Here is an 11,164-nt window from a genome sequence, read left to right as displayed (position 1 = left end):
AACAGGTGCATGGGTGTTCTCTGACCCCAGATGTACTCTAACACAGCTGAAAAGAAAGCTGAAAGCAGAGGAGAGGCTGCTTTTCTTCCTGACAAAATTAAATCCGGCTTGAAATCTGGCTGTGTTTCACAAACAGCAGAGTGCTTTTCTACTTAGGCTCTGATGGAGAGCAGTAGACAGATTCTGCTGTCTTGCAGCCGTGCTAGGTTGTGCTAGCTCCCCTGATACCACTGAAATTGTGTATTTCAGTTGTACTATAGTGTAAGTGAAGGTGGAAATTGTCACTTTTGAGTTTAATGGCTGAATAAAGGCTACACGAGAGCTCTGACCAGACCAGCACTGGTGCAGCCATACATACCTGGCTGCTCCCCAGTAGACTAATTTTATTGTGTGACCTGGAAAAATATAAACGTTGCCTAGTAAAGATTGTTATCTTCTTAGGTAAGAATTATATCAGATGAACGATAGGAGGTTCTTCTAAAAGTCCCCAAATGGGCAGTATGTCAGGGAATTTCCATTTGCTGATTTAAAGATAATAATTCTAGGGATAAAAGGGTAGATGAGAGCTTCTGGTCACCCTCAGTGCCTGTGTATAAAGAACATGACAAGGTCTTTAAGATTCCCACCTACAGTCATGTCTTTGTAAGACCAGTTTCTTGTTTAGAAGCAGACTTTTTCCACCTAAATACAGTGTGCTTTCGATCATGCCTACATTCAAGACTCTGCTGTGCCTGTTTCTATTTAGCAAGGTAATTGGATGGATGCTTAACTCTAAGCATACACTTCAGTCCTGTTGACTGGAGTGCAATTGATCTAAGTCTCACTGATTTAGGAATCACCTGAAAGTTCAACGTGTGCTTTGGTGGTTTGCAGGCAAAGAGTGAACTTAAGAAGGTACTTACACGCTTCACTGGTGGAAATCTAAACAGTGAAGTCCTGCAGCAGGCAGATTAACACAGTTCAGAGAGAAATTGCTGTCTTGTGAATAATAGCGTGCAACATGCCTTTTCCCGCAAGCATGTAGGAGATCGATCACCTTCACTGCTTTTGAAGCACTTTGCTCTGGATAGGCTGCTACATCTGCCCCTGCAACCTGACCTGGTATGTTTTTGCTTTCCATTTGCCAACATCAGCCATGCTGGTGCCTCACATGCTTTGATACCTCTTGAGTACAATGGACGCGCAGACAAGAAAAGCTTTGAAATCAGTTCTGTGGTACCGGCAGTGTACATGCCTGTCATGTTCGTGCCTAATGTAAGATCTGCATGAAGTCCACTCCTATTCTTGAACCAAATGTATTTTTTTCAGTGTTGCCTCCTTTGGAAATGAGAATTTGGAACTATTACCTGAAGCAGCTCCTGTTTACAAATCTCTCTGTCCATGTATTTCCATTTGTTGCTGAAAGAGTAAGTGGAGAGGAAACAGAACACCAGGCTGCTCACTGTGGAATTTTTTATTTCTCTTTCAAGTCAGTTAGTGTATCCTTCCTTCTACCTCCTGCCCAGTTCTCTCCAGATCTTTGAACTCGAAGGGCTACTTAAGTTTCTCTGCTTATTCTCATGTTGACAAATAAAAGCTGAGCTGCCAAAAATATACTGTTTCAACCCTCAAGATTTCCTACGCTTGGGGCTTGTGCTGAAAGAGCAAATGGAGGTCCCACAGGGAATAACTCAGTTGTTTAAAGCTACTGGAAGCTGAAGCAGGTGTATGGGCTTTCCCCTGTAAGCTATCCTCATGAGATGAGAGAAAAATTAGTCATGCTCAGAATAGATGGGTATTTTGACAGTCCACTGCTAATAGCTTAAGGATTTGTCATTCAATTCAAGGAAAACAATTTTCTTGGTTTATCTTTTTTTTTCACCCCCCGATTTTTCTTTTAAAGAAAATATCAGTGTAAGAGAAAAAGTTCCAAAGAGTAGAATGACAAAATAAAACGCAACTGCTAAAATAAATCCAGATTTCTGAGTCTTATCTCTATGCTGAACATACACATCTTGTTTCTCTGTCTTCTGTAACCACATGTTAACTGCACACTAGCTACATTTATCACTAAACCCTTCCTTTTCTCTTTTCCTTGAACAAATGATGCCACATCTTGTCAAACTGAAACAAGACAAATGCTACACGAAGTACATCTTGCCGATAAGAGACACATTATTTTCCATGGCCTGGAAAAAAACAATGGTGGCATTTTAATGCTAGAATCTGAAGTCTCTTGTTCTACCCATTCATTACAGTGTCAGTCCAAGTAACATCAGTATGAATGTAGCAGTTCTAAGCGTCCTAAAGAATGGCCATTCTGAAATACAGCTTTATGCAAAAGCTAATAAAATGCAATTACTGTCCACCTTTGTTTCAGGATCATAAGGGTCTGTTTCAGAATTCACATTTTTATTGCCTTGCACAGTACTCTAATCTGGGGATTTGGTTTATTGTTTTAATTCTCGGCAGCTGAATGTAACTACCTGTTATATATGTTCACTAGAGCAGCACAGGTCAGTACATAAAAATAAAAGTTGCAGTGCAGTACATAAGGTGGATTACTCTTTTAAACAAGATGGCGAAATATGATCATCCCTTTCACTCCCTGTTGGTTTCTGGTAGGAGTTAACTCTGTATGGAGCTTTCCAGTGTGAGTGGCCATTAAGGGAGGTTATGCACAGCATCTAAGGCTGAGGGAGGCACACATTAGGTCAGATTCTTGGGGTCAGTTCTGTGCCAAAGGCAAATTTCATGCTGACTACGCAGCACACAGTAGAGATGTGCTCCTGCATTTGTTTCACAGATGGGCTGCTCTGTAAAAGTAGTTGCAGCTGGTAATACATATCTCCAGATGCTGGAGATCGAGCGAGAATGCAAATGTATGGCCCTGTGGCATGCTGCACATGAAAGTGTGTTGACAGAAAAGAGCTGGGCAGGCACCAGTGCAACGTCCCTAAGCCAGTGGTAAGGGGCTCCGTTGTCTTCCCAGTGCCTGGGTAGAAAGCATTCCCTGGAGGCCTTGCCCATAATCAGAGGGGAAAGGCTCCCCTTTATCACTAACTCCAGTATACACATTAGAAGCCTCCCAGCAATCTTCTCAGAGGGGAATAATTTAAGGAAGAGAGCACAACATATAATAGTCCCTGAAGTATTTTTTTTTTTTCAGAATGAGCTTGTACTCAGCTTCTTCCTGAATTGGTGCAAAAATACCTTGGCAGAAGATTCATCATCTGTGACCTTAGGTATGTGGATTACCGATTTAATTTGTTTTCTAAGAAGGACTTCATTAATAGTATTAAGTATAATGATGCAAAGGTGAATCTAAAGTGTTCAGAGCTGGCTTTTTTTTTTTTTAAGATATAAAGGTACCGACAAATAATTCCTGATTTCTCAAGGTCTCTGAAAATGTATTAGTAAGCGACCTATAGTTTTCTTTCACTTTGGCGTATTCTCCTCAACTTTGCTTCATTTCTTTTTGAATAAACGTACTTATATGCAAAGTCAAAGTTTATTTACACAAACTGTGGCAGGTTTCTTGTTTTACAAAAAAAAAATCTTTAGAGAAAAATCTGGAGGAAAGGATCTGAGTTGTGGCAAAACACAATATGTGCTTGGACAAGCAAAGAGAATTAGGGATGACTTCTGAAGTCATTTTCAAAATGAGTGGAGCAGGTAAATAACAGAACATTATGCTAATACTTAGGCATACATTATTAATGATGGTGCTAATTCACTTCTTACTAAATGAGAGTCTGCATTGTTCCCTTAGCCTATCTAAATACTTAACCGATTTCCCATTTCTGTCCAGCACCTAATTTAATCTAATCTCTGGCATTACAGCATTAAGAACCAAAGCATAAACCATAAAATGTAAACTATGAATGTTTATTGTCTTCCATTGCACTAGTTCTGCACTGAAAATAGTCTTCTGTAGTCAGATTTTAGGCAAAATAAAATCTCATAAAGAAGCCTGCAGCTGCACTGTACACCACAACAGTTCAGCTGGTTGTTATGTACTCCAAGTGATAGGATAGTTTCCAAGATCACCAGTTACACACATTGCAGAAAGGAGTGCAAGTATCACTGCACATTTAGTTTGCTTGTCCATTAAGTTAATTTAATCTCTCTGCAGACAAAGGCTTCATTATCTGTTTTGCTGGGACCGTTTTTTTTAATCCATCAGAACAAGATAAATCCCATTCTGTCTTCTCAGCCTGTGGAAGATTCCCCCTGTGTAGAGTTTATTTGATTAGGGCATGCCATTATCATATTAAATCCATTATGACTATTGGAAATTACTAATGGTTGCTCTAACATTTACAATGGAATGAGGAGATAATGCAAAGATGTGCTAGGTGTTAGGAATATAAAAGGCTAAATCCAAACCAGAGTTCAAATGTAACATGTAGTGTGAGTCCATGGGCTGCCTCTCTCTGTGGACTCTAACCAAAGATGCAGACATGTGAGAGTGAGCTGAGGCATAAAGGGGTTAAAGCCCCAGGTCTTAGAATGATTCTGACATTTCAGTAATATTTAGGTGCTTAATTATTACAGAGAATCTGAGTCTAAGAGTCTTATGCAAAACCATCAGCTGAGTCTGTAATAAAGTTGAGAAATAAATTAAGTCTTGCAATTCCTACAGTGGTGTCCTGAGCCAATATGGTCTGAAGTGTAAGCCCTTTATTTTTGTTGACAACAAAATGACATCAAAATCAGAGAAAAGAATAAAGGAAGAGAGGTAAGAATGTGTTTAGTGGGTGTTTGATGAAAGCTGTGTGACAGGTAACCCAATCACTGTACGGTTTAGAGGTCACAGTCTGGTTGAGGGGAGATTAATGTCTCTGGCCTCAAGCAGTATGGTTACAGAGGGATTATTTTTTTCCTGCTCAGCCGCTCTACCTTTTAAAGTTTGGACACTTCAGTTCTAGACTCAGGGCAAAACTTTTGTTTAACAAAAGAGAAACAAAAAAAACACCAACAAAACAACCAAAACCCGAAAAAAACCCTGAAAACCACCTCCTTTTAGCCTAGAAAATTCATCACTATCATTTATAGATAGAATAGCAGTAGCACACAAGGTCCAAATCAGGACTCGGTGAGTTTAGACTCTATAAAAACAGAGAACCAGAATAAGAGCCAGAACCAGGGCTGAGCTGCTCTGGATATGGCACCGCTTCTGGTCAGCGAGGAAGGGAATGCACCTGGGCAACAGTCGATTGCAGTGAACTGTGGATTTAGGAAGCGAGCTGAGCTGTAAAAGAGCTTGCTCAGCTATCAGAGGAAGACCAGCCATGCATGTGCTAGTTACCCCCTGAAAAATTATTTTCATATATGTTAGGCTATGCTTTGCCTCTTTGTCCAGCTAAGGCAGGAGGTGGCTGATGGTGCCAAGCTGCCAGGCAGGAAACAAGGAGTTGCTGGGAAGAGCACAGTGGCCCTGGAGGCCCTTGTTTGCTGAAGGTGCCCTGAAACACTCTTGGTTTGAAAGTAAGCCCTGTAGTAATGCCATCGTCAGTCTGGGGCAGGAATTAAGTTCACTGAGGCTGCATGAGAGAGGCTATTTCTGTTAAAAGAATGCATCCTTCCCCTTTCACAGGAAACGCTTTCATAGCGTTTGAGCTTATAAGGGCCTTAATTTTTGCCTGTTCTGAAGAATAACTCTGGTTTAATATGGGCTGTAGCTTTCCATGAATCTGGTGATTTCTCTCTCAGCTTTTACGCAAGCAAATCATCTGTCTCTTAGTTAGGATCAATATAAAATAAAATGAATGCCCAACAGAAGCAAGTTATGAATTTTGATCAAGACAGCATCTTTATCTTACACTGCTTTAATTTATAAATGTTGTAGGTAATTACACTTACTAAAGTAAAATAAAAATTAAAATTTATGAATTTGTACTGTGCTCCTAGCAATGAAGAGATTAAAAATCAGTGCTAAATTTACTTTGACATGAATACTGATTCAGTACTCCCAGTGGGGTGAATTCTGAATTACACTGAATATTGTCAGCATTTCATTATACCAAGCTCACTCCAAGAAGTGAGAGCAGATATCAAGAATGATTACACAGACAGCCTTTTATAAAGACCCTTGAGAAAAAAGGAAGAAATAAAATATATCAAAATCTTTTTTATATCAATCTTTTTTATTTTTCTTTTCTTGAGTTCGTATCTCCTGAAAATATCAATAATTCGGACTTTTTTGCCAGAGTTATGAAATAATGAAATCTTTGCTATTGGTTATAACAGTGTACAACCCAGGTCTAGTTCTGGCATGTTTGGTTCTTCACTCATTTCAAGCCTGCTCTCCATTTAGTGCAGTAGAGAATCTGGCTCTGCGATTCTCTAAGGAATTCTATCTCTAAGGATTTTATCTAAAGAAGATTCAAGCTTTCAAAAAATATCATACGGTACTCCTCTCCATGCAGAATCACCATCCTCATGACTAGTCCCTCAGGAGAGTGAGCTATTTTGCTCATGCTACATAGTGTTTCAATCTGCTGCAGTTGCTCATTCTCAATATAAAGCTTTTGCCACAAGTTGCATTCCTAATATAGTTGCATTTAGGCTGTTTTGGCTGTAAACTCCTCTTGCTGGCTTGCAGGACACAAACAGTGAGACAGTCAGTTAATACATTTACAGCTGAGTATGTTAAGTTGGGTACATTGGAGGCTCATAAAGCCAAGCTGTAGCTAAAGCAGGCAGCTGGTGGGCTTGGGGCTTTCAACCCTGGCCCTGGAAAACCAAACAGGTTCCAGTAGCCTTTGGTGCCAGGTGTTAAAAAAGGCTGCCACCAAGAAGAAAGGTCTCAGACAAATCCAAGAGTCCAGAGTACAGAATAATGCTTTACTCCCTAACGGTAGTGCTATGACACTTAGTTAATTAGTGCTTTCACGTTGCTTTGCAGTGCATGTGTGAAATACAATGGATTATTAAATTATGATTTCCCTACTGATTTTGTCAGTCGTCTGTGTAGCGTCTTCCTTGCTGTTTATATTTCTTACGCAAAAATTATAGAACATGGAGCTGGCTAGAAAAGACCATCTAGATAAAGAAAAGAACTGCATACTTGAGTACTCTGAAGATCATCCCACCTTCGCTAGAAGTTTGAACACTAATTGGCTTAATTTTGTCATTCAGAAAGAAGAAAGGACCCACAGTTTTCTAGTGTTTATGTTCCTTGATGAAAGAGATGATAAACTGATGCAGCATTTGAGTTTTTCTGCAGTAGGGATTGGTGGCTGACTTCCACTGCAGAGCACTGGGACACACAGACACAAGTCATACAGAAAAACACTACGAGTGCCCTTCTGTCTGCAAGCAGCCAAACTCCAGGGTCCCTGTTTGATCTTTGACAGCTTTTGCACTGACACCAGTGAGCAAAGAATCAATCCCTGGGAGGGAAATCTTGCTTCAGCTGAAGTCAGGGGAGCTCTGTCCTGTATTTACAACAGACCAACATTTGGTCTTTGCCTATAATGGAGTGCAAGTAGAGCATGACAGTTCCTAAAAATGCAGAGCCTGAGCTCAAGTCCATCTGCCCAAGCTGGATAGACTGGAAGTAATTACCGTATGTGTATTTTATTATCATTTGAAGCTAACATCACCTAGACTTCAAAGAGCCTGTGATTTAGCGCTGAATGTGGGAAATCTTAAAATATAACAGCTGAGTGTAGCTAACAGTAACTGTCTTTTTTTACGAAATATAAGCTATAGAAGTTTCTTCCATATTTATCAGATTCCCTGTACTCTGTAAATCTTTTTCTTTACCTTCTTTTTATGTTGTTCCTTTAGTTCTCAATTTATTATGTAGCAAGAAAAAGTTTTTTAGTGTTAGCTGTGCCCATAGTGTCTATTTCAGACTTCATTTGACATACTCAATTAGAAATGCATTTTCCCCTCCCATGTTTTTCATTATTTTTGGATTGGTTAGAAATTTTATTTACATTTGTTTTTTTCTAAATCAAAATGTCAGCTCCCACAGATAAATTCCTTGACTGGATGTAAGAACTCACGCTATAAAACTTAAGCAATGCAGAAAAAAGCCCTAGTAGAGCTGTAGGAGAGAAAAGGCACGGTGTTCAGCTGACTTCTAGTGATGTAATTTAGCCTCGGAAATCTGTTGCTCTTGCAGAACTGCTCAGGATGGCCCACTGCAATTCACAAAATTAACAGAGCCCCACAAGTGAATTGTGCCCTTATGTAAAAACATAACCCCCCTTCTTCTACGTTTTCTTTAATGCTGTAGGATTCCACCTTCCCTGTTGCAGCTTAAAGGAAAAAGGCCTCACAACAACAACAACAAAAATGCAAAATGGCTTTGCATGGTGGAGGGAAGAACTGATTTTTCTGGGAATTCTGTTACCCTGGAAAAAAAAATCTCAGCAGTGACTGGTTCATGGAGTTTTCATCCCCTATCCCTCTCTGTCCTTACTAGTATAAAACAAGAAATGTATTAAGGTATAAGGGATTTGTGAAAGTTCATAGAGGAGAATAGCAAATGAAGAACTGCACCTCGGACTTCTAGGTCCTAGCTTAGTGATTTCTTCATAAGTTTTCAATTCTTCAGGAGTCGTTTCAGGCCCTTCTTTAATTAGGATGTGATTAAAAATGTGTTTTTGTAGTCTCTAAATGGATTCATATTCTAAAATTCCAGTCCAAACATCAGAACCTCAGAAGTGTTGATACCCAGGCTGCCTGGAAAAATTACATTATAGCAGTTGTATGTACACACTGTGTTATTTTTAATTCATTTGAATTTCTTTCTTTAGGATAAATGGCAATTGAACTAGCTTCCTGGCTGTCAGTAGTACATTACACCACTGTAATTCTACCCACTCAGTAGTTATTTCAGCCTCTGTTCACTCCAGAGGTTACACGTTTTGTTTCTTCAGAAAAATACAGCCAACGTGGCTTATTCATTATAACTTCCTTTCTGCTGCCTCCTCTGCTGGGCAACAGAGTAAAGGCTGAGGAGAAGGAGTTTGATTTCTTGCTCTTACAACCCTGGCTGTAAGAGCTCTGGTGTGTATGTGGAAAAGAGAGAGTGAGAGCATGACAGAGTGCACAGGTGTCTGCTGAGGCTGAAAGGAAGACGTGGGAATCCTGCCTGCTATTGAGGATGAACAGTCCTGATACTCCCTAAAAAGCCTCTTCTTGCTAGTGCATAACCCTCGCCTGTGATGGTAGCTCTTTCATTCACATCATCCTTTCTCATTCCTTCCTCTTCTTAAAAGATATGTTTCTAGTTGAAGAATTACTTATGACTGCAGTGTTTTGTCTCATGTCACTCTCTCATCCTGCAGTGTGTTTGAGTCTGATGCATCAGTGGCAGATGCCAAGGCACACGCAGAGGAGCAGGACTTTTCTGTCTGAGGTCTCAAGCTCAGCTGCTTCTTGAACAGGGAGGCGGGCAGAACACACCTCAGCTCAACAGAGGTTACTCTTTTGTCATAACGTTGGCAGGATTGAGTTCTTATTTTCCCAAGTATATTAAATATATAATGCTGGTTGTAATACAGCTTTGGTGTAACTAAATGAAGCCTTACTTGCCTAAGTACAACCAGGCTAGTTAACGTAGGCAGCGTCTGGACTGTCTTTGATAATGACTGTGTGGGGAGACCCCCAGATCTCAGACCAAGTGGCGCAAAATGGCTTATGTCCACCCTGCTCAGGCTTAACACTGCAAAATAAGAGGTTTGTGTGTTCACCATTACCTGGTATACTGTGATAAAAGTTGTCTGTATTTTCTCCGCTGTCTCTGTGGGCAGGTAAGTCACATTACTTACCCAGCTTCAAGGGCACTCCTTTTTGGCAGTGAAGACAGCTGGCTCAATGCCTTCAACAGAAAGAAGGAACAGGATATGCTTAGTCATTTCTTCCACATTATGAGACTGCTCCTTCTTGCCTGGAAACTGAAAAATGTGGGTTTTGTTGTTTTGTTTTTTTCCTTCGTGGGAACAAAATCAATCTCTGTAAATGCATTTTAGTAGAAAAATCTATGAGAGCAGTGCGTTGCATGAAAAGCAGCCTGGAACAGGAAGAATGCAGAATGAGTAAGGGAGAATTTATATGTGTTAGATATAGATGTTGTTTCTGTAAACCTACAGTTGTTTTGGAACTGGTCTGGAAGATTGCATTTTTTATTTTTATTTTTTTCTGCTGGAAACTAAAAATACCCATCCAATGTTTTTAACCAGACAGAAGAATTGCCACAATGCTGAATAGTGTCATCAGTGATTGTCAAAAAAAACCCAAACCCAACACAATGTTTTGTTACTCAAGCATAAATTTCCCACTGAAATTCAGATTGATGGCAATTAGAAAACAAAAGATCTCCCAGTCAGTGTATAAAGAGGCAAGAAAATGAGCGCTGCATGTCAGACCGTTTTCTTCCATCACACTCCTTATCAGTGTTTTCTAATTTCATCCCTGATTTAAGTTCACAGAAGGTTTTTATATATGAGTTCATGTATACTGCATTATTTTACAGATATACTTCCACTGAGCTGTTAACTTTAAAAAAAACAAACTTTTTGGCCTTTTTCAGGTCCTCAGCCAACTGACCATAAGCCTGGAGTACAATTAGTCATATCCTATGAGAGCACCCGTCTGACAGTAATGTTGAAACACATGAGGAACCTTGTAAGTATTTTTATCCTAACCTGTAACTCATAAGTCCTTGCTTTTGCCGAGTACTGTGAAAACATTAATAGTCAGACACCCTTTCTGGGATACCTAATTTAGCTGAAAATAAATATGATGCTGTTCTGCCATCATTTAACACTTGTTTTCGTTCTTTGTCCTCACTCAATATGGTTACAGATATGGGACAGATACAGAAACTGGATTTCCTTAATAGTTGGTAGCGGCCTTTTCCAGGCCATATAGAAAACCCATTTAGATGACTGTTTTGGCCCTTTCAGCTGGCGCATTTTGATACCAGTCACACATAAGGCATCATGCAGCGCCATGGCTTTTTGTAGGCTGTCAGCCTGGCATTATTGATCGATTATCCATACGTATCTTTCAAGCCTATGGACAGGGAAGAGCTCAGCAGAGGGAGCAGTGGTGTATTTGAAGAAGCAGTGTCATTTGGTAGGGTGATACTCAGCTTTGTAACATACCCTCTGTCATGAGACGAAGTGGTAAATGCTGTGCATTACTGAAGCCAGTCTATGAG

At 39.9% G+C, this 11,164-nt stretch overlaps 1 protein-coding gene across 1 annotated transcript in view; it reads left to right on the top strand.

Moving 5' to 3' along the window:
* Positions 1-11,164, top strand: part of LOC104536565 (phosphatidylinositol 4-phosphate 3-kinase C2 domain-containing subunit gamma-like) — a gene marked incomplete at its 5' end in the record, with an annotated part of 56,420 nt that overhangs the window by 25,200 nt on the left and 20,056 nt on the right. Inside the window, one exon of the mRNA XM_010179219.1 lies at positions 10,532-10,626. Coding sequence (XP_010177521.1) covers positions 10,532-10,626 — 95 coding nt within the window. The remainder of the gene's footprint in view (positions 1-10,531; positions 10,627-11,164) is intronic.

The sequence above is a fragment of the Mesitornis unicolor genome, unplaced genomic scaffold (genome assembly GCF_000695765.1).
Source record: "Mesitornis unicolor isolate BGI_N332 unplaced genomic scaffold, ASM69576v1 scaffold28282, whole genome shotgun sequence".
NCBI lineage: Eukaryota > Metazoa > Chordata > Aves > Mesitornithiformes > Mesitornithidae > Mesitornis > Mesitornis unicolor.
This window is presented reverse-complemented; position numbering and strand designations above follow the sequence as displayed.